This window comes from Theobroma cacao, chromosome 6, assembly GCF_000208745.1.
Source record: "Theobroma cacao cultivar B97-61/B2 chromosome 6, Criollo_cocoa_genome_V2, whole genome shotgun sequence".
NCBI lineage: Eukaryota > Viridiplantae > Streptophyta > Magnoliopsida > Malvales > Malvaceae > Theobroma > Theobroma cacao.
The window spans coordinates 20,098,786-20,123,156 of NC_030855.1; the positions used below are offsets into that span (position 1 = coordinate 20,098,786).

General features: G+C 35.1%; 2 protein-coding genes and 1 non-coding gene across 3 annotated transcripts; all 3 read right to left on the reverse strand.

Annotated features, from left to right (window-relative positions):
• On the reverse strand, window positions 8,816-9,291 carry LOC18596238. Its single transcript, XM_018123038.1, has one exon. It carries the CDS (start codon window positions 9,247-9,249, stop codon window positions 8,848-8,850), a length of 402 nt encoding a protein of 133 aa, XP_017978527.1. The 5' UTR covers window positions 9,250-9,291; the 3' UTR covers window positions 8,816-8,847.
• On the reverse strand, window positions 13,667-13,748 carry TRNAS-GCU. Its single transcript has one exon. It is a non-coding gene; the product is annotated as a tRNA-Ser (tRNA).
• On the reverse strand, window positions 14,425-17,044 carry LOC18596239 (subtilisin-like protease SBT1.4). Its single transcript, XM_018123786.1, has one exon. It carries the CDS (start codon window positions 16,957-16,959, stop codon window positions 14,656-14,658), a length of 2,304 nt encoding a protein of 767 aa, XP_017979275.1. The 5' UTR covers window positions 16,960-17,044; the 3' UTR covers window positions 14,425-14,655.

The following is a 24,371-nucleotide window of genomic DNA, read 5'->3' on the forward strand; positions in this document are numbered from 1 at the left end:
ATTTAGAAAACTAACTTTCTTCAAATTCATTATGCTCTGCCCAAAAACTTTATACAAGTTAATTAAGAATTGAGAACAAGTGAGATACATCCCCTCATATCACTTGGGGTGATGAATCCTCTTTTGACCACTCATTCACCTTCGCATGCTTCATAGCTTACCCAAAAGCACTCTGTTTAGGCATCCGGTTGCTTCCAAACCCATATGGGTGAAATCAAAGTATGTCATTCCCCATACAAGATGACTTGGTGTCTCAAGTCTAAGGACTAGTTGCACGACTATCACATGAGAACATTTTTCATAGACACTTGAGTGAAATACCAAATGGAGTTCTCATAACGGGTCATGTTCAGTGAACTTGTTCTTTAGCAAACACCTAAACGTTATCCTCAAGTATCCCATATACTTCAATTTATGATATCGATTGCTTACGTCCCAAGTAAGGAGGCTTAACATATACCAGTCTTTGAGCATTGTCAATGCTCTGTCTTGACAATACAATGACTAGGAACAATTTTAGGAACATGGTTTTGATGTATAGTAATCTCATAATTGTAACAATTTTACAATTCTCTTACAAGGCCTTTATGTTCCATGGGCTTCATCCAATTAGTACTTAATAAGTCCTTATTATTGTACTAACATGAAGGATAACCTCTATCACATATAATTATGTGATTAAATATGCATTAAATGACAATATATATTTCTTGATCAATTTAATTGGCTCAAGGGCATATACCAACATTGAGAAACTCTGAAACAGCAAGAGGCCACTCAGGGGGTTTCATTGAGTGGCAGTGGGAGGCATGGAAAGATTCCGAACCACTTTGGGAGGACTCTGGACACTGAATTTAGGTCCATCCGGAGCAACAGGTGAGAAGTGAGGTAGGAATGGTCTCATGGTCTTTGGACTTTCTTGTTAAGAAGCTGAATCTCCTTCTCGTTCACATCAAGGTTGACAGATGGGAGCGGCAATCTCCATGGGAAGTCCACGCTAGGTTGAGTTGGCACCAATGGTTGGATGCATAGCACAGATCCTATGTTGAGTCTTTGTCTACAGAGTGGAATGTTGGATCTGGTCCATTAGTATGTAGGAAGGGTCTCAGATTGTTATGTGATGATTCTGGTTAGGGAGGCCCAAGGGGGATTGAATTCTTGTTTTTGCTTTTGGAGTTTGATCCCATATACAACTTGATGTGATGACCTATTGTAATGGTTTTGATCCAAAGAGTCATTGGAGAAGAGGCACGGCTTGTGCCAACTCTACAATGTCCCGACACTACCGCAATTGGGTAGCATGTAAAGTTCATTGATGGAAATGAAATTGCTAATTTTCAAAAAGAGGTGGTATCGTTCTATACCATATATTGAAATCATTTTAATAATGCATTGAGAGATTATGTGGTTGCAACAAGGTTATGTTCATAGGCTCAAAAAAATTGACAATTCAAAATTAAGGCTCAAAATGGACCGATTTCAGAATTCTTACACTATGCCTTTATTCATGTTTGACTTAAATAAATGGTTGGGTCGTTTTCTATTAATCTAAAATTTTAAAATAAGTGATAATTAACCTAATTTTAATTATGTAGTAGTAAAGTTATTGAGTTCAAATCTTTGAAAAACACGTCTTTTTTCTTCTAATATTTCATTATCAAGGTTGTCCATTAGATTGTGTAATATTTCTTTAATTTTTTTTATGTGTGCACATAAATTCATTAATTATTAACTCGACTTTAACGTGAAAATGTGTTAAAATTAAAATATAATAATTAAGTCATTTTCTATCGATTTAAACTTTTGGGTTAATAGGTAACTGATTTTCGTAGGCTGAACAGAATGTGTATATTAAGATTTCAAATTCTAGAGAATCAGATGTATGCACGACTCTTCCAAAGTATAAGTTAAAAAGGGTCAAATCCTCATAAAAATTTTAGAATAAATATTCTTAGAGAAAAGAGAAAGTATGAGAAGCTCTACACTTATGTTTGGAAGAATATATGCAAAGTTATCAGGAACTCTAGTTTCTCTTATTTGATGTGACAATTAATGCAAAAAGGTAAGGATGTTCATCTATTTTTCTTAACATCAAGTGGTAAAATTTTCTTTAATCATTCTAACTCTACCATTCGATATAACTATTCAATTGCTTCATGAAGAGGGCAAGATTCAAGTTTCCGATTGCTTGGCCATTAACGGCAAGCCATTCCCTTCCTACTCCTCGGCAATAGCTTTTCTTTTATTTGTGTTGGTTTTTAGTATGAAACAACCATTCATTAGGAACGTGTGAAAATCGATTATCAAGCATGCATTGATATTGATTTGTACTACAGATAAGAGAAAGGTGCATTGGATGAATGTGGATTAATCCTCGTTTCTGGAGATTATCGGTAAGTTCATTACCGTTAATTACTTTCCTAGTGGCAAGGATTGGGCTGTGCAGTGTTGGAGAGCCAGAAAAGGGGCACTCTTTCATTGCAATAAGGTCTACCGTTCTAGCGTTGTTGGATTTCTTTTGGGATGCCAGCCCAATGGTAACTGAGTTCCTAATTATGTCCAAAACCTCCCCGAATTAACACTTACTCTGCTGTAGAAAAGTTGGCACTGGGTCTGATTTATCAATAGTGGAGATTAAAAAAAATTATAAATATTACAATTATTAGTAAATTAACATATGAAGACTCCGTTTCCTGGAGGTGAAAGAAGAAAATAAAAAAGCAAAAAAAATCCAAACCTAATTTTGCTAAACAAAGGTATATATTTATAATTTAGCTCTTGATTTTTGAAGTTACCTTTATAAATGAAATCCCAATTGAAATCCTGCAACCAAACTCAGCTTGATGTATATTCCAATTGCCTGCTAAGGTTGCCACCAATCCATCTTTGATCTATGTCAAAGACTAGGCAGGCATTTAAAATTAGGCCCATAATAATAATAATAATAATATATGTATGCCCTTTGGTTTTCCAGCAGGCTAATTGTTCAAACATTTCCTAGCAAATCACACTAAGATTAATTTGAGACTTAATATGCAAAAGACAAATAAAAGTAAAGAAAAAAAATGAAAAGTTTGTAATAACACAGTATTATTATATCATCAATAATAAGAAGATAAAGTTTATGCTACTTGCTACACACCATTATAAGAGCTTGCAAGTAGGCAAAGTTACAGAAGAAATTGTAAAAGCTCAAACTAAAAACACAGGGTTTTATTTTATTATTATCATGTGGTTGGACAACTTAAAGAAACAGACACAAAGTTATTTAACTAAGTTTCACCATATATATGGTTGGACATGCAAACATACATAGGATATGCAAACATGCTAGACAATAATTAAAATCCCTCATAGCCGATCCAACAAGAATTTGCTGATAAAAAACCTGATCCATCCCACTCAAGCGTCTTCCCCATAACCTTTTTGCAAAGCATATTGCACAAGAGAATTGAACTCATCATCTCCGCTTATGAGATTGTCTTTATTTTTATCAGCATAATACATCGCCTCTTCAGTTTCCTTGTGAGGCATTTTTGCCCCTAGATGTTCAAAAGCCTCCCTGAGCTCAGAGCTGTTGAGGCTGCCCCACGTAGCATAACTTTTAAACACTCTTCTCAATTTAGGTTCTTTTGCACTTTGATCCCTGCGCCGAGAAATCAGTCCCATCGCCGTGCAAGCTTGCCTTGTATTGCTTTGAAAGTTTAGGAAGGGAGAGATAGGCTCTTCACTACTCTTCTGCTTGGTTTATTTTCCTTGAATGCAATTTAACTTGTTTATATAGACCGAAAACGCGAATAAGAATCTGTTAAAGGAGGGGAATAAACTTTTTTTATGGTGGTCGGTTTAATGTATGATTTAGACTGAAAGCAAAGAATATATATATATATATATATATATATGATTTTTTCCTTCTTTCATCACACCCGTCGTCCTTGAATTGTTTGAGTTGATCACTACTACTCCACCCAAAGGCGTCTATCGATTCGCTCTTCTGAGACACAACTCTCAAATTGTAAGGACCATTTAAGGCCAATCTCATGGTTTATATTCCCAGAGGATTGGATTGGTCCGAATAAGAATATTCTTAATATGTCAATTTCTTCTTCACAACTTCGGCCTAGAAATTAAACCACAGATTGAAAAATGCTAAGCCTAAGGATAGTAGCCTCCTCGCCTCTCGCTTGGCTTCCTTCCAGATTTCTCAAAGATTTGTAATTAGTTAATTTTGCTGAGAAAAATCATTCTGGTAATTTATTTGCAATATTTTCCGCTTTGTCATACAATATTCAAGTTCCATCATTTTGCTTTTAAATTTTTTTATGAACCAATTCAACTACCTTCTTTTCGATGGAATGACATGAATTACAAGTAAAGATTTCAATTACAATTAAACAATTTTCATATATATTACATAGTAAATGAAAGAAATCAAATAAATAAACCAACTAATTAGATAAATCAATCTATATAAAATTAGACTGAATTTATATGTTGGATCGAATAAAGCCAATTAACAATAATCACTCTTTCCATTGAAAACAAATCATTTAATAAGAGCTTAATTAATTAGTGATTGATTATTAAATTACTTGTACTATAACTTAGTAGCATATATATTATCTTAATTTTTTAACCTAGAAGAGTTTGAAAGCTTTTGTTTATTTATATTTAATTTATAAAATATTATGACCCCCCATGCCTTTATTTGTCTTCAATCAACCAAAAAGTGCTTGGCTGAATAATGGGTCGCCATATTCTCCTCAGGGCTCTTCGCACGTACCAAAATACCGGATGTGCTTTGCCATGGTAATAGCATAATAATGCTGCCCACAAGAAGGTGAAGTTGAGATAAGCTAGACTCTTTTCTTGTTAATTTCCCTTATCACTATCGCAGCATCACTTTCAACCTTTACGTTTCTTTCTGATCTCTTTCCCATGGGAAAGATTCCACGCTTGCCGAACGAAGAGTAGACAGATATGTATTACGTTTCTCTTCCTTTTTAGCGTGTATTCCTTCGTGCTGAGTATAATTTCCTCCACTTTTTTGACAAGGGAATCCCATGACTACTTGTCAAATGTGGGATATGTTAGAACGTTGTTTGCTGTGTCATTCTTTCTAATAAAACCTCATTTCAGATAGCCAAATAATAAAGAGGGTATGTATTCATTGATCCATACAGTACTTCATCATCAACTATACCATGAGAAGGAAAATTGCAGAAAAGATCCACGAGCATGGAGAATCAGAATACCTTGCTCTCTCTCCTGTTGGCTGGATACAGAATCGTAACGTCAAAAAGTACTGTGTATTTCATGACTGTATTTCACAAAAAAAATTTTCCTTCCGGAGAACAGACCATACAATGTGTATATAGTCAAATCTTATGAATTGGAGCAAGAATTGTGAGATTTTGACAGCTCTGTATGACTTCTACATTGTGTTTTCCTTGGTGAACGACAAGGTTGTCGGTCGTATTTATCTCTTATTTGCCAAATCTCATATCCAAAAGAGGCTGTAGTTGCAAATAATCAGTACTCGGCCATTGAGTAACACAATTGAGAACAGAAACTCATCTCATTAAGTTTATCTCTTCTATTACTGTATCTGAGCATGCATCGCGAGTCAAATTACCATTGCAAGAAACTCTGGCCTGCCTTGACCCCTCATTTATTATTACTTATCTTCCCTCCAATTTCAATCCATCTGCCATACAACTTCTTAGCAAGGGCCAGAACAGAAAAGATTCAGCTTATTTCCATTAAAGTTAGAACTGTTTAATTCCATGAAATTAGATAGACCAAACTGGCATTACAAAAGGTATGAAAAACATCCTCCTGTAAGACTTACCTCATCCGGTTCAGAAAACTGGTGAAACAGAAACCATGTGCTCTCACTCCAATTAATATCACTTAGGAACTTAAATGATTGTCAAATGATGGAATAAGTTGGTAGGCAAAAGAAAATAAGTAAAGGAAATTAAATACAGGTAAAGCAAGCAGAATACATCCCGGCCGATATAGGCACATATTTGAATCAGTTTTCTCCTTAATTATGTTCTTGTTTGTGTTATGCCGAGACTGGAATGGATTTGTTGGCTGCTGTGATCTCTAGTTTTCAAGACAATGAGCATATGGCAGAGTTTTTGGGGTTGCGGAACTCTAAAACAGTAGGAGGCTGCTCAGGGGGTTTCACTGAGTGGCAGTGGGAGGCATGGAAGGATTCCGAGCCACTTTGGGAGAACTCTGGACACTGAATTCAGGTCCATCCGGAGCAACAGGTGAAAAGTGAGGTAGGAATGGTCTCACGGTCTTGGGACTTTCCTGTTAAGAAGCTGAATCTCCCTCTCGTTCACGTCAAGGTTGACAGATGGGAGCGGCAGTCTCCACGGGAGGTCCACGCTAGGCTGAGTTGGCACCAATGGTTGGATGAATAGCACGGATCCTCTGTTGAGTTTTTGTCTACAGAGTGGAATGTTGGATCTGGTCCATTAGTATGTAGGGAGGGTCTCAGATTGTTATGTGATGATTGTGGTTAGGGGAGGGCCGGAGTGGGATTGAATTCTTGTTTTTGCTTTTGGAGTTTGATCCCATATAGAGCCTGATGGGATGACCTATTGTAATGGTTTTAATCCAAAGAGTCACTGGAGAGGAGGCGGGGCTTGTTGCCAGCTCTACAATGTCTCGACGCTAACGCAATTGGGTAGCATGTAAAGTTCATTTATGGAAATGAAATTGCTAATTTTCAAAAAGAGGTAGTATCGTTCTATACCATAGATTGAAATCATTTTAACAATGTATTGAGAGATTATATGGTTGCGACGAGGTGAAATATGTAAAAAAGTGCTTTTATTACTCCAATGATTGGAACAGGGAGATTAATTTTGAGTTATTGGTAAGGCATTTGATATAGAGGACTGAGATTATACACTAAAAGCTTAAAAGAATTTTGGTTGGTTAGGGAATACATGTGACAACTAATAATGAGAACAAAGGAAAGATGTCCTCGAAATTACACGAATTTTATTTTCAATATCTCTCAGGGAATTGAATCAACCTGTACCTACAAGGCTGAAATGATGAGGCCATGACCAGAATGTTCTGGCTTTTCGGTGGAGCCACTTCCATCTTTGATCAAATAGTAGAGATTATTGAGATCCGATTCACTGAGCAGTCCTCAGTGGGAGTGGGATCTGATCTGGATAAAGGCGGTTTAGTATATTTTGTTTTCTCTAGAGAAAATCATCAATATGGTGGCCAGGCCATGTGATCATCCAGAATATCAATAATTTAATAATTGGGGTTATAGCTATGAGCACATGACATTAGTTTGGTGCTTTCTTGAGATGAAATCAAGGAATATATAGACTGTGCAGTTAGAATTCAAAGGGTTTGTCAAACTATTGATAAACAGGTGTGTTTTCGAAAGCTTCCAAATGTCAATCTGTAAACTATGTGGATATATGCATCTCAGGCATTTAGAATTGGACCAATCTGCCGTGAGGGTCAAGCTGCTGAGCTACTGGTTTTACAAAACATCAAACATCACATGACGTGAAGGTTAGCTATTCCCAGCAATTCTTATATCAATTATCAAATATTTCTTCACACAAACTCTTCCTTGCTTTATTAGTTTAAGACTATCTTTTCCAGATGGTATATATAAAATCAAATACAATTAGCTGACTAATAAGTTTACCAGCAATGCAAATGAAAGTGTGGTCCTTGGAAAAGCTTACTTAATTAAGAGGACAGGTCACCAAAGAAGACTAATCTATTCCAAGAATTGCCGTAGTGAATGCTGTCTTCAAAGTCCTCTGCTTTCATTTGTATACCCCATTTGTCAGACACACACAAAAAAAAAAAAAAGACAAGTCCAAGTTGAAAACAGAATCATTGACAAGAGTTTTCCTTCTCATTTCTCATCAACATATTCAAACCCATTTTTAAACCCCATTTTCTCGAGCATTATTTAAGTTCTAATATTGAATTGAAAAGGATGTTTTGATCTGATCCTAGTTTTATCCCTCCTGAAATCCAGCTAATGCCATTGATGTTGTTGCCTCAACATTCTCTTCTTCAAGCTTTATAAAATCGTGTGTGCATATATATATGTCTTTACTCGTTAATTTTACCATTTTTGTTTGGCCATCTTGTCCAAAACTGAATTCTTTTATAGGATTTTTCATATTGTAATAAGATGAAAAAGAACAGATAATTACATTTTGGAGTTTCTTAAAAAATAAATAGCTCATAAGTAATTTTCAATATGTTAAAATCAGTTGTCAAGTCACATGTTTGCATTTTATAAGGAACGCAAAGGATCCTTAGAATCTATTCATCTAAGACAACAAACACATTGAAGTCGTCGGTGTCCCTGAAATCAGCCCTGGTTTTGAGCTTTCATCACAAACAATTCACTGGTAATATTAACCATAAAATGAACTGCCAATGTAATTAAGTTGCACTCAAATTATCAACCCTATTAGATTAGGGTGGAAAAAAAATATTTCAACAATTAAATTGAGGTATCCTAAATATATAAATATAATAAAAATTTCTTCACTTATCACTAGCTAGTTGATTTTGAATCGAATGAACACTCTAAAATTTAATATAATTTCAAAACATGAAAAGGAAAATATATATAGTGCCGGTAGAAAGCATTTGTACATTTTCATTTTACTATTTTATCTTATCTTATAGAGATTGATTTGAACCTGAAATAGGCAAAAAAGAAAAAAAAAGGTGGGAAAAAGGAAAAACTGCAAGAAACAAACAGAAAAAAAAAAAAAAGAAAGAAAACAAAGGGGCCAGTTTGAGGACCTGGTGAGGAAATAAAATGTTTTAGAAGAACAAGGCTCGAGGGCGATCTGACCCAGTCGCTGAAGGGAAGCTAGAGAAGGAAACACCCAAAACCGGGACAGCGAAGGTCGACTCCATAAACATTCTTTGCTGCAAAGCCTCTACACTTGCTCCCGCTTCAACGATATCCTTGATCAAATTCCTATAATATTTCCTAAGCTTCCTCAGCATGCACGTATATTGCAACTTCAGCCACCTCAGTCTAATCTTCTTCAGAATCCTCACTATGAAAAGCCCTCGCCGTGGTTTCTTCCCACCAAGTCGAACCGTCGGCATCTTGTTGCGCCTGAGTAGGAAGATTCTCCGCCGTGCCTGGCATTGGAATGTGGCGGCTAAACTCGTGCGGGTGGGAATTTTGTGGGTGGTTTGCTGGTCTACAGCCATCTTGGTGTGAGGAGGTGAGGGAGAGAGATGAGAGAAAATTGAGGGAAGTTTATTATATGAGACTTGAGAGAGAGAGAGAGAGAGAGTTTGACTGTATGCACACAAAACCATCTTCAAGCATGGGGCTCCCTTCAGCATGAGTAATTAATATTTGAATAAAAAATTAAGTCTAGCATGAATTTTTTTTTTTTTACGTTACAGGTTAAAGAGCATGCATGATATATATAGTAAAATTAGTGGCTTTGTTTAATTTTAATGGATTTTTAACTTTTTTTACTGATAGAGTTTAAGATTAAAGCTCAACAGATGGGAGAAACTGTTTTTTACCCTGCTTTTGTACTGCCATAAGAAATTTCAACCTTAGATCCCATTTTTTACACTTTCAGTAAACATTGAGTGGACCTTTGTTAATTCCAAAAGTGTTGAAATATTGTGCATTTGCATCTCATTCTTTGTACTTTTCTGTTCTCTATATTTCCCTTGAGATGCAAGCAAATGATCAATATGATCCAACGCCAACAAATCCGATCAAGACAATTGCCTAGGAATATAGCAATAATATTTGTATGGAATTTTTCTAATCTTACATTACATCACGCATTACGCAGACCAAAATAAAAAACACATTGTCGTATCATTGATGCTTATGGTTAATCTCTCTCTCTCTCTCTCTCTTTATATATATATATATAATAATTCCAAATTAATTCTAATGTGGAATACTGAGTCTGACCGGCTTTGCTTGTCTTTTGTCCTGTAAATCGCACTGGCATTGACCCCACACAGCCCATAACCTTCTTGCATGCATGGTCCCTCTCTCTCATCGACTAGCTCCTAAAAACCATGAGGATAACAAAAACTTTTAATGTTCATTCATGTCGATGACGCTTGTTGCATGGTCCAGATTTTTACTAAACTTGGTGGAAACAATAGGTTTGTATTTTGGGAGCTTCGTCGGCCGGTGAGGTGACTCTCTAGTCTAGCTAGCTAGCTTAGGCTAGGCTGACTGCGTCATGTATCCAAGTTACTTATTCACATTATAATGTCTCTTTGATTTATCTTCTTCCCAGACATATGAATTTTGCTCGGAACATGCACCGAGGAGTGCCTAATTGATAATTAAACCGGCCAGCTAGGTGGACCAGGCCATCAAATAAGTTTGCTTGAAATTGCTTGTCAAGATCAACATTAATATTTATCAACAAGAAAAAAACTATTAGTACTACTAGTATTCATCCCCACAAATTTGTGTAATTAATTTTTTATTCCATGTTTTTCAATCACATATTTTAACTAAAGCAATATTGGATTAATTCTTTTAGATATATATATATATATATATATATATATTCTTTTTATTTGAAAATATCAATAATAGAGGTTCTCATATAAAAGGGAAATATTCTTCATATTTACGAAATAATAATAAAAAAAAAGACTCACGCACCCAAAGAGTTGATTCAGTTGTAAATGTATTCATCTCTTATTTTTAAAGCAAAATTTAAATATCTCTTCTCTCGAATCAAAAGATAAATAAAGAAGACATGAAATTACTTGTAAAAACAAATTATTTTGTATTTTCATATAATTTGCGTCTTTCAGCAAGGTCCATTAAGCCTAAACTTTAGAGAATTGAGACTAGGTCTGTCCATGAACCTAACTTTTAATTACTATTAAAAAGTAATAAAATTAGTTTTTTTAAAATTAAATGTAAGTTAAAAAATGTATTATTTATTGGTCAAAATACCTCAACAATTCCTGTATTCGTGTATTTTTTTCAATTTAGTCTCTTTATTCAAAATTACAATAATTTAGTCCTTTCAACATTTTTCTTCCAAAATTACTCTTCACTGAACTGACATTAGTATTGACACAGCACCACTTGCTGACATGGCATATGAGATGGATTAGAAATGTTGACGTGGCAGTGTCACCACATCACTTTGATATGTTGATGTACAATGTCACATGGTATTGATATGTTGATGTGGATATGTCATGTGGTATATCAAGAAAGGCATCGTGTGTCACACTCTCTTTCAACACCCACTCATGTCCTTTCCTTGATTTTTCTAAAAATATTGTGTACTTGTTGAGGTTCCATGTCATCAACTCTAAGTCATTTCATTTATTATATATTATTTTTGTTTCTTTTTTTTTCCTCTTTTTCTATCTTTTTTTTCTTTCTCTCTCCTCTCACCTTCTCCTTTAAGGATCGATTGTCAGTCATTGGTTGTCACCACCGGCTGCTAGTCGTTGGCTAAAATTCATTGATCACAATCATTGGATGCAGGTTATCGATCACTAATCCTTAAAGGAGAAGGTACGAAGAGAGAGGAAAAGAACGAAAAAAAGGAAAAGAAAGAAAAAATACAAAGAATATGAGGGAAGAAAAGAAAAAAAAAAGATAAATAAAAATAATATATAATTAAAAGTAAAAGCTTAGAGTTGGTGGTAAATGATGTCAGATCAATATCACGTTAATGTTGATGTCAACTCTGTAAAAAGTAATTTAAAAAGAAAAATGTTAAAAAGATTAAATTAAAATAATTCTTAAAATTAAAAAATTAAATTATTACAATTTTAAATAAAATAATTAAATTTAAAAAAATGTACAAATTTAAAAACAATTGAGTTATTTTGACCTTTATTTATTTGAAAAAAAGTACATAACTTCATGCCAACTTATAGAGCTGGACAAAAGCCCAATCTATGACAAGCTTGGACCGTCTGGTGAGACGTGGCCGAATCCTAGTTGGATAAGGAAATTACTACACATTTGGTACAGGGAATAGCTAAGCTATTCCTTGTCTATTCCCATGGTTATGCTCTACCTTCGTTTGGTACAGCAATGCCACAAGGAATAGCTATTATCTAGTAATAGTTATTCTTTAAAATGGGGTGAAATTCAAGCATAACTACACCCGAGTTTTTTCGTGGGTTTTGCTATTCCATGATTGAGGGAATAACTCTAAAATATAATAAGATTAAAATGCTCCTTATAACTTAAAAATATTACAATCTTAGACCTATAAATACTTTTTTTTTCTTCTCATTTTCCCTTATTCTCTCTCTCTTTTCACGTTCTTTCCTCTCTCATTCTCTCGCTACTTGGCACTCAACACCGGAGATGACGTTGGTGGCGGCAACGACGACAGTTTCACTACCGAATATGGTCGAAAAGCGTCAATTTAGTTCTTTCCGACAAGATTCAATCGAGATCCAGCCAGATCTGGCACTCAACGGCCAGATCTAACCGCGGGAAGCACCGGATCTGGTGTTTTCTGATCAGATCCCACGATTGGATTTGGCACTCCACGGTCAGATCCAACCGTGGGGAAGCGCCAATCTAGGGCAGTAGTGGCCAGATTCGGCCACTTAGTGCGCCAAATCGGTGTTTTATTACACCGGTAGCCGGAATGAAGAAGAAAAAAGGAAAAAGAGAAAAAATAGAATAAAAAAGAAAAAAATTATTTTTAAAATTTTTTTAAAATATTAATATATTTTATATATAATTAACATTATTAATATTAATATGATTAAATATATAATTAAAATATTAATATTTTAAATTATTAATGTTTTATTTATTAAATTATTAATATATTAAATTTTTAATGAGTACAAATAAAAAATACAAAAATTTATTAATTTTTTAATCATAATAATATTTAAATTATAAATAAAATATTAATAATTAAATTATCAATTAGTAATATTTAAAATAAATGATAAATTATTAATATTTAAAAAATATATTAAATTAAGTTAAATTAAATAATCNTCATAAATTATTAATATTTTAAATATAAAATAAAAATAAATAATTATATATATAATAAAAAAATTTATTTTTTTATTTTTTATTTTTTTTATTTTAAAATTATTACTATCAACCAAACTCTGTAATAAGTTATAATAATTATTCTTATTTTATTTCATTTATCATACCAAATTACATAATATTTATTTTATTTTATTTTTAGATTATTTTATTTTTATATAATAATTATTTTATTTTTATTAATTTCGTAAACCAAACGTGCCTTTAATAATTTATAGAATACCCAAATACAAGGCGTCTTACGTTTTTCTCCCACGCAAGTTTGTGGTTTCCGCCGCAAGCGTCTGTCGTCGCAAGTTTCTGGAATCAAAAACTCTCTCAGCTCACTGCTACCGACGTGACTATATCTCCAGCTGGGGCAATTGAAGGCTACAACGTGGCTTGACGCTCTTCATCTTTGGGTGCGGCTACCACCAAGAAACCCAAACGTTTCGAGATCAAGAAGTGGAGAGCCGTTGCTCTCTGGGCCTGGGGTCCGTAACATCTATGTTCGTGGATTCTGCTTTTCTTTAATGGGTTAAGTAAGAGTGCCTTGATCTCCATTTTCTACTTTCGGAAATCGGAAAAAAGTACCGACGCCTGAGAGATTCGAACTCTCGCGGGGGAACCCCATGTACTTAGCAGGCACACGCCTTAACCACTCGGCCAAAGCGTCGTTGTTGAACGGTGTTCATGTACCCATTAAATAAAAAGACTATTTTTTTTTAATTGTCTTGCATTCTGACGGGAAAAAGAACAGAGGTTTGGGTCATTGTGGTTGGGTCGTGTCATGTCGTGCTCGTACCATAAAAAAGGAAGCAATCCTTTCTGTCCACGGACAATCGTGGACGAATAACAATGAGGCTTCTGGTTGCACATCTAAAATAAAAAAATTGAAAAGAATTCAGAAAGGTAAAACCTTCCTTTTGCTCAATAATTCAACTACCCATGCTATGCTCCCGATTTGTTCCATGGGAGTGCTTCCTTAGATTTCTAACATGTAACAAGGTGCAAACTCGTTTCATCAACATTCCTTCTTCCCATTTGGAGATTGGATTTAAAGTTCATATTGTTCTCTCACATACGTTGAGCAGAAAGATCCCAATGTCACCTAGCAAGTTAGAGAAAAGGAGCAGCTTTCAGATGATGGTAATGGTACAATATGATTCCAGTGTTTTAACCCCTGAGCAATGAGCATGTACTATGTAAACAGCATTTTCAAATGAGGCCTTTCACTTGTACATTTACAGTAAATGAGAGCAATGAAATTAGGGAAACAAGACAATTTTCCAGGTATAATTTACTTGATTCAGATTCACTGTTGTTAATGAAGTGTTCTAATACTTCAATAGTTACTAAATAATTAAAGGAACACTCATCATTAATATTACCTTCCAGTAATTTCCTGGAATCCGTCATTGATCAACTCTAATCAATGGTGCAACAGGAAAATCAAGTAGAATGAAAAGTTATGACAAGATGTCCTAATTTGTGGAGGAAGATGATAAAAAGTACAGCCCCAACGTTTAGCTAGCTAGAACGAGGGATGTCCCCTAATTATTTACAGCATTTCAATTCGCAAATCAAATGGAATCCTTGAGTCCCTGAAGCCACCTAACAGCAATTGGACTCCTCACAAGATGAACTCCATCACTCCACTCAATCGACCCAAATGCTTCTAAAGCAACAGCAAACAAGGCCAAACCGTCACTTGCAAATGTAATCTCGTAGCTTAGCGTTTGGTTTTCTGCACTGAATTCAAGCTTACTTGGGGAAACACTGATTTCAACACCAGGCGGAGCATTCACTTTAGCTTCATAAACTGCATCAACTGAAGGCCCAACATTTTTCACTGTCCTCTTATACTTAACAACATGATCATTAGAATCAAAAACAACAGAGAATGATGGATAATTAAGATTGCCCGGTGTAGCCAATTTCCCTTCACATACATCTGGACCAGTAGGCTCCCTGACAAAAATTGCAATTCGCTTTGAGTCATAGCCAATTGAGCAAAGGAATGCAACATAGTCACCATCATCAATATCATATACCAATCCAGGCATAAGAGCTATGTTGGGATCCACATGACCAGCACCATAAACAAATGGTGATGATTGTACACCAGTAGCAAGATCCTTAATGGTATTTCCCGAGTTATCTAAACTGTAAGCAGTTGTCATCAAGGCAGATTTTATGGCAGCAGGTGACCAATTGGGATATGCCTTTATGAGCAGAGCAGCCAATCCGCTAACATGAGGACACGACATTGAAGTACCTGAAATGATATTGAAATTAACTCTTCTAGTATCAATGTTCAACTGAGATGGACCAATGAATCCAGTCCATCCAGCCAAGATATTAACACCAGGAGCAATGACATCGGGTTTGAGAATTTCCGGGGTCAAATGGTTTGGACCACGGCTCGAAAAAGCGGCAACCTTTGGAGCTGGTGGTGAAGGCCCGATCACTGTTCCATGGAACACAATAGTAGCCGTAGGAAACTGACTTATTTTGATATACTGCCGGATCTCATTACCTGCTTTCTCACCCACTGTAGTAGCTGGTATAAGATGAGCATCAGCAATGAGTTCTTCACCACTCTCAGCAGTGTTTGCCAGAATCATTCCTAACCCACCAGCAAGCTTCACTGCAAATCCTTTTTCAACTCTAGCATTGCCTCCCCTATCACAAAAAACAATCTTGCCTTGAACCTTTGATGGACTTAGACTCCCCATATAGCAATATCTGTTTCCAGAGTCACCAGCATAAACCAAAGGAAGCTTAATATCAACTAGAGGGTCACCAGAGTACAATGAAACACCACCGAAAATCCTGCCATCACCAAGAATCGCATCAGCTGGAAACTCCCTGTCAATGGTGGAAGCACCGACTGTTAAAATCCAAGGCGCAATGTTAACAGCAGTGTATGGACCAGGACCGGAATTCCCAGCAGAACATGACACAACAATACCATGTTGAGCAGCACCAAAAGCCCCAATTGCTATGGAATCATGATCATACTGAGGAGCGTATCCAGTGGCTCCCACAGATAAAGATATCACATTAACACCGTCAGCAATTGCTTGGTCCATGGCTGCAAGTAAATCAGAATCAAAACAACCTAAACTCCAGCAAATTTTGTATGCAGCAATCCGTGCTTTTGTAGCCATACCACGAGCCTCCCCATATGCAAATTCGAAAAGGCTGGCATTAGAAACCACAGATCCAGCAGCAGTTGAAGCAGTATGCGTGCCATGACCTTCAGTATCTCGTGGAGACTTGGATTCTTTAGTTTCATCCATGGGTCCTTCAAGATAAGACTCATAGCCTTTGTAAAACGCTCTTGCACCGATTATTTTTCGGCTGCAAGCGGAAGCAGGAAAGTCAGGTCCTGTCTCACAGATACCTTTCCAGCTATCCGGAACAGGGGACAGCCCCGAGTCTTTAAAACTCGGGCGTTCCGGCCATATTCCGGTATCCAGGACTCCGATTATAACACCATCGCCATAATAGGAGTTCTGCCAAAGACCTACACCATCCGAAAGGCCTAAGAACTGAGGTGTTCGAGTAGTGTGGATCTGACGAACCTGGTCAGGAATCACAGAAAGGATTCCAGGAAGTTCCCTGAGCTTCTCAGCCTGCGTAGCCGTGAGGCGAGCGGAGAAGCCATTGATGGCACGTTCGTAGGTGTAGAGGAGCTTGGTGGGGTGAGGGGAAGGAGGGAGAGAATGGATGATGGAGGAGTACCAGTGATGGTGAGAGGAGAAAAGGGATGGCTTGTGTGATTTGGACACGTGGATGATGAAGTTTTCTGGACGGTCCGATGAAGAGGAGGAGAAAGGGATGAAAAGCAGAGAGAGGAAGAAGAAGAAAGAAATAGCCATGAGGATTTCTCTCCGTTCTCTCTGCTCTCTTCCAGGGGAATTGGAGATACAAATTGTTTGAGCTACTTTGTTGGGTTGCTCTGTCTGAAAGTGTAGAGTAGAGCATGTATAATGTTGCAAATAGCGTCCAGGAGTATGGGCGCCCACGTCACCTAACGACAAATGTTGGTAATTAGTCATCAAGATCAATTTTCGTTTCCCCTGTTGATAATTTGATTTACATGCTGCACGAACCTGGGTAAATGTTACTTAAGGTTAATAAGCTTCATTAATGGTTAAGATTAAATATGAGCTTTCTTGTAAGACTTGGATTCTTGGGACCAATGATAGGCTCCCATTTCTGGTGGGTCCAAAGAATGGATAATGCCTTTAAATTTGTACAGGTCCAAAAGCCACTTTCTTTGGATTTTTTTTTTTAAGATAGATTTTAAATTTATGATGGATGAGCTATTATTGGTTTTTGCTGAGAGAAGGAAGGTTCGGGGGCTCAGTTGATGATGTTTTGGTGGGTCCAACTTATCACAATCCCAATTGATGAGTTTTTATGGACAAGAGGACAAACAAAGTTGCTGGCGTGGCCATCATACAAAGATCTTTTGGACCTTGGCGGCTCCACTACAAGCCAAGAACGAGGGCAAGTGACTGTAACAGAGATTGTTCAAATTTTCAGTCTCGAGTTTTGCATAGAAAGCCAAGGCGGGGAATTACTTCCGTTGAGAAATTTTATTGAAAAATAATGTATTTTATAAAGTTTAAATATTTTACATTATTAAGGTACATAAAAGTGTAAGTGTTTTAAATAAGTAAATTTATTAAGAACTTATTGTAAAGAAAGAAAAAAGAGTAGATTCGTACATACACAAGATCAGACTAGATCTTGAGAAAATTTAGATTCTCCGTCTACGTGCGAGTATACCCCTGAGCTAGGCTCAAGTAAATTTTTGTACCTTGATTTTAATTTTTTTTAAGCTTTTTCGGCTTTTGATTGAATCAGATTTAGACCCTACCATGTTGACTAAGTTTTTCTTGATTTGCTGCACATCTATTGGACTGAGTATACATGTTGACCAAATTTTTCTCTACCCCTGATTTGGTGCAATGTTCACCTCATTCTCCTGATTTGATGCAACATTCACTTTATTTCCTACCTATAAATACAACTTTCTTACCTCAGTCATAACACACATTAAGCCTCTCATCTCCTTCTCTTTGTTTTTTGCATATTTACTATGTTTTCTTTCCTTCCCCGTTAGGTTCTTCTCTTTCTTTAAAAAATATTTTTGTTGTCCCTGTTATCTCTTAGTAGTTTGTGCGAACTATAAGGAAAAGTCTATTGAATATTAGAGGATAGCCGCTACAATCTTTTTGTACTGAGTTGTGTACTCTGAAGGGATGAAAATTATCCTTAAAGATAGTGATACCACACCTCAGACTTGTTACTGTATTACTTGGTTTATTTTATTTCATTTGTTTCATAATTTTTTTTCTCACAATCTTAAGGATAATGGATTCCCATGTTGATAATGCTACTGCCAATATTCCTATTACTGCCTCTATCCCTACTACCACCACCACCATTGTTAATGGTTACACCATGGCTCCTACTCCGTTGACCGTTCCTCTTATGCCTTCAGTCTCATATGTCAAACCATTTTCAAGTATTTCCAAAATTGAGGTTTTTGATGGCAAAAACTTCAAAAGATAGCAAGAAAGGATTTTTTTCAATCATTTATGTTCATGGGATGGCTTTTGCGCTAATTGATTCTAAGTTAGATGATGTCAAAATACTGGAACCATGGATGCACGCAAATAAGGTATACAGGCATACGATCATTAACACACTTTCTAATGAGCTGTTTGATGTATACAGTCTTTCCAAGAACCAAAGCAAATATGGGAGTCAATGATTGTCAAATACACTGCTGAAGATGTTAGGAAACAGAAGTTTGATTTTGACAATTTCTACTGCTGGAAGATGACAGATGACAAAGACATCAAGCGTCAAATCAATGAATACCACAAGTTGGTGGATGATTTGAAGGCTGAAAAAATAAACTTGCAATAAGAGTTCGTTGTTGGGTTGCTAATTAAGAAGCTGCTAAAATCCTGGAATGGCTACAAGCAAAAGCTGAAACATAAGAAAAAACAGTTGTAACTTGCAGATTTGATTGTGCACATCATCATTGAAAACACAACCCGAAGGGAGATAAAAGCCTCCAGAGCTAAGGAAATTGCAACTAAAGCTAATCTGATACAAGGCAGAACCTAGTGTCAATAAAGGTACATTCATAAACTTGATTATAAACCCAAAGTCTCTCATCCCACTTTTAAAAAGAAGGGTAGTTATTTTGTTTGTGGAAAACCAGGGCATTATGCCGCACAATGTAGGAAAAAAGCAAAGGAAAATAACAAACGTCCTAATCCAAGAGTCAAGTTGGTCAAAGCATATGAATCCGATGATGCACTTGCTACAATCATTTCGCAAGCAAATATGGTGGCCAATGTGAAGGAATGGGTGTTAGACTCAAGTGCTACCAAGCATATTTGTACAAACAAAAATGCCTTTACCTTTTGTACTCTAGTAGAGGAAGGAGAAAAGATAATATACCTTAGTGATTCTCGAATTGCTCAAGTTTTTGGTAAAGGGAAAGTCTTTTTCAAGCTCACATCTAGCAAGACCTTAACTCTGAATGATGTTTTTCATGTTCCCAATATAAGGGCAAACCTAGTTTTTGTAGCCTTATTGGATAAGGTTGCGGTGAAAGTGTCATTCGAATCTGACTAGTTCGTAATGACAAAAAATAATGTGTTTATGGGTAAGGGTCATTGCAATAAAAGACTCTTTGTACTTGAAATGTTCTGAATGAAAATGCTATTTTTTCTGCGTATATGATCGACTCTATTAATATATGGCATTGTAGATTAGGACATGTTAGCATTCCCTAAATTAAGAAAATGCAATCATTAGGTTTAATTTATAGTATTAAAAATGGATTCTTTAATAAGTGTAAAATATGTACTGAAATGAAATCAACTAAAAAAACTTGTATTTCAGTAAATAAAGAATTTGAATTATTAAGTTTAATTCATTCTGACTTAAGAGGTCTAAAACAAACTATGATTAGAGGCGGTAAGTAATACTATATTACACTTATTGATGATTATTCTAGATTTAATAAAATTTATTTACTTAGGCAAAACATTAAAAGAAATAATAAACTCTATGTTTGTTGGTTCTAATGCATATGAAAATTTATGGGATGAAGCTTTATTATTTGCATATCATATTCAAAATAGAATTCCTTATAAGAAAACTAGTAGGACACCTTATGAATTATGGAAAGGCTATTCTCTTAACTTAAAACATTTGAAAGTATGGAGGTGTCTTGTTAAGGTAATGCTTCCTGACTTTAAGAAGAGAAAAATTGGCTCTAAGACATTTGATTGCATGTTTATTGGTTATGGTGAACATAGTGCTGCATATAGATTTCTTGCATTAAAAAGTGATGTTCTTGATTATAATACAATTGTTGAAACAAAAAAGTGCTGAATTTTTTTAGCATATTTTTTCATTGAGAACTTATACAATTTCTTATGCACCTTTTAGTAAAAATGATTTTGAAATATAAAATGATAATTTAAAAAGGACTAAAAGACCAAGGAAAGAAATTTCTTTTGGTAATGATTTTTATACTTATCTTATAGATAATGATCTTTTAACTTATGCTGAAGCAATTTTTTCTAAAGAAAATCTATTTTGGAAAAAAGCTATACAAAATGAGATTGATTCAATTTTACAAAATCAAGCTTTAGAATTAGTTGATTTACCATCTGGAGCCAAACCAATTGGTTGCAAATGGGATTTTAAAAGAAAATTTAAACCTAATGGTTCTATTGATAAATATAAAGTTAGATTAGTTGCAAAACGTTTTACTCAAAAATAAAATATTGACTATTTTGATACTTTTGCTCCAGTAACAAGAATTTCATCTATTTGTGTTTTATTTACCTTAGCTTCAATTTATAAACTTGTTGTTCATCAAATGGATATTAAAATTACTTTTTTAAATGGTGATTTAGAAGAAGAAATTTATATGACACAACTCGAGGGATGTGTTTTTCATGGTCAAGAAAACAAAGTTTATAAATTGACTAAATCTTTATATGGTTTGAAACAATCACTAAAACAATGGCATGAAAAATTTGATCAAGTTCTTGTTAGTAATGGATTTTCTACTATTGAAGTTGATAAATGTGTATACACAAAAATTGTTGATAGTGAATGCGTGATTATTAGCTTATATCTTGATGATATACTAATTTTTTGTACATGCATTAACGTGGTCAATAAAACAAAATATTTCTTGGCTTCTAAATTTGATATGAAAGATCTGGGAGAAGTTAATGTTATTTTGGGTATTAAAATCATAAAATGTGATAGTGGCTTAATGCTAACATAAAAGCATTATGTTGAAAGGCTACTTAAAAAGTATGGACATTTTGATGTCACACCTGTGAATACTCGTTATAATAGTAATATCCAATTAAAGAAAAATAGAGGTGATAGTGTAGTTCAATCTAAGTATGCACAGATTATTAAGAGTTTAATGCATTTGATGAATTATACTCTACCTGATATAGCTTATGCTATGTGTAAACTGAGTAGATATACACAAAGTCCCAATCAAGATCATTGGATTGCCTTGAGCAGAGTGATAAAATATTTGAAAGGTACCATAAACTATGGTACTTTATATAATAGATTTCTTGTTATATTAGAAGAATACAGTGATGCTAATTAGATCTTAGATTCAGATGAGATAAAATCCACAAGTGGTTATGTATTCACCTTTGGTGGGAGTGTTGTAACTTGAAAATCAGCCAAATAAACAATTGCTAAATCTATAATGAAGTCTGAATTTGTAGCTTTAGAGTTGGTTGGCAATGAGGTTGAGTGTTTAAGAAACCTTTTAGCAGATATTCCGTTGGGAATGAAACTAATACCTTCTGTGTCTGTGCATTGTGATTATCAAGTGGCAATAGCCATTGCAAAGAATAAAACTTTCAAATAGTAAGAATAGACACATTCGTTTGCGACATGATGAAGTAAAGCAGCTGCATAGAAATGGAATTATATCCATTAATTATGTGAAGTCATATTTGAATTTGGTCTATCCTCTAACTAAACCCCTAGGAAAAAAATTAATTAATGTTATATCGATGGGAATGAGACTAAAACCAATGGAGGAAATCAACAAAGTTAGGTAACCCAATCTATATGATTGGAGATCCTATGAATTAGGTTTATATGGGTAATAAAAAGTTATCTATTGATAAATTGATGCACTATTAAAATTATTGTCCTTCATATGGTATGTGAATAGTGCAAAACTATAATGCAAGAGAGGTTGAGTTAAACTCTTAATGAATTCCATATCCTTTATAGGTAGTGTATTAAACTGTAGTATACACTTGATGGAATCAACCTATACAAGTGTGGAGTGGGACTGCTCCTATGAAAACTGTGGTAAATTCTCTAAAACACTTATGAATAACCAGGCAAGCGCATGGCCTATTCGCACAAAATCGTGTTAAACAGAAGAAATTGGGGGGGTGTAATGTGATCGATGAAAACTATATTTCACTTAAAGAATTTTGGTTCATAAGTTATAAACTTTACCAAAATTCTATGATTTATGTTGCATTCTCTCTAAGGGTGGTTCATAGCTTAAAAAACACCAGTCATGATGCATTACACTCAAATGAAATTTGACCCAATCAATCCAGTGGATCATCCTCACTTAAAACTTCCTATGAAACCTTATGAAATATGTGAAAAATTATTAGAAAATAGTATATTTTATAAGGTTCAGACATCCCACATTGCTAGGGTATATAAAGGTGTGAGTGCTTTAAATAAACAAACACATTATGGGCTTATTGCAAAGAAGAAAAAATAAGTGGACTCGTTCGTATACAAGATCGGGCTAAGCCTTGAAAAAATTCAGATTCCCCCTGTTAACGAGTATATACATGGGCTAGGCCCAAGTGAATTTTTGTACCATGGCTTTAATATTTTTTAAAAGCTTTCTCAACTTTTGATTGAATCATATTCAAACTCTACCATGCTGATTGAGTTTTTCTTGATTTGTTGCAACGTTTACTTGACTGAGTACATGTGTTGACCAGGTTTTTCCCAACCCTCTGATTTGGTGCAACGTTCACCTCATTCTCCTGATTTGGTGCAACGTTCACTTTATTCCCTACCTATAAATATTGCCTCCCTACCTCAGTCACAACACACATTAAGCCTCTTATCTCCTCCTTTTTGTTTTCTACATATTTTCTTTGTATTCTTTCCTTTCCCGTTGGGTTCTTCTTTTTCTCTAAAAAATTTTTCTGCTATTCCTACTATCCTTTAGTAGTTTGTGTAAATTATAAAGAAGGGTCCGTTGAATCTTGGAGAATAACAACTACAATTCTTTTACACTGAGTTTTGTATTTTGAAAGGGCAAAAATTATCCTTAAAGATAGTGATACCATTGATTGAATCAAACTCAAACTCTATCATGATGACTAAGATTTTCCTAATTTGCTGCAATGTCTACCTGACTGAATATACATGCTGACCAGGTTTTTCTCAACCCCCTAATTTGGTGCAACGTTCACCTCATTCTCCAGATTTGGTGCAACGTTCACTTCATTCCTTGCCTATAAATACAGCCTCCCTACCTCAATCACAACGCACACTAAGCCTCTTATCTCCTCCTTTCTATTTTTTGCATATTTTCTCTACTTTCTTTCCTACCTTGCTAGATTCTTCTTTTTCTCTAAAAAATCTTTCTACTGTTCATGTTATCTCTTAGTAGTTTGTGCAAACTATAAGGACTACAATCTTTTTGCACTTAGTTTGTACTCTAAAGAAGCCAAAATTATTCTTAAGAACAATGATACCATTAATTAAATCAAACTCAAACTCTACCATGCTGACTGAGTTTAACTTGATTTGTTGCGATGTCTACCTGACTGAGTATACATACTGACCAGGTTTTTCTTAACCCCCGTTCACTTCATTCCTTGCCTATATATACAGCCTCCCTACCTCAGTCACAACACACACCAAGCCTTTCATCTCCTCCTCTCTGTTTTCTACATATTTTCTCTGCTTTCTTTCCTTCCCTGTTGGGTTCTTCTTTTTGTCTAAAAAATCTTTCTGTTGTTCCTATTATCCCTTAGTAATTTATGCAAACTATAAAGAAAAGTCTGTTGAATCCTAGAAGATAACCGTTACAGTCTTTTTATTTTGCCTCGAGTTTTATACTTTGAAGGGACAAAAATTATCTTTAAAGACAGTGATACCACTCAGATTTCTTACTGTATTACTTGCTTTATCTTATTTCCATTTGTTTCTA

Bases quoted from the DNA above. Each gene is read 5' to 3' on its own strand.
- LOC18596238 (XM_018123038.1), bottom strand. From the start codon at position 9,249: ATGGCTGTAGACCAGCAAACCACCCACAAAATTCCCACCCGCACGAGT.
- LOC18596239 (XM_018123786.1), bottom strand. From the start codon at position 16,959: ATGGCTATTTCTTTCTTCTTCTTCCTCTCTCTGCTTTTCATCCCTTTC.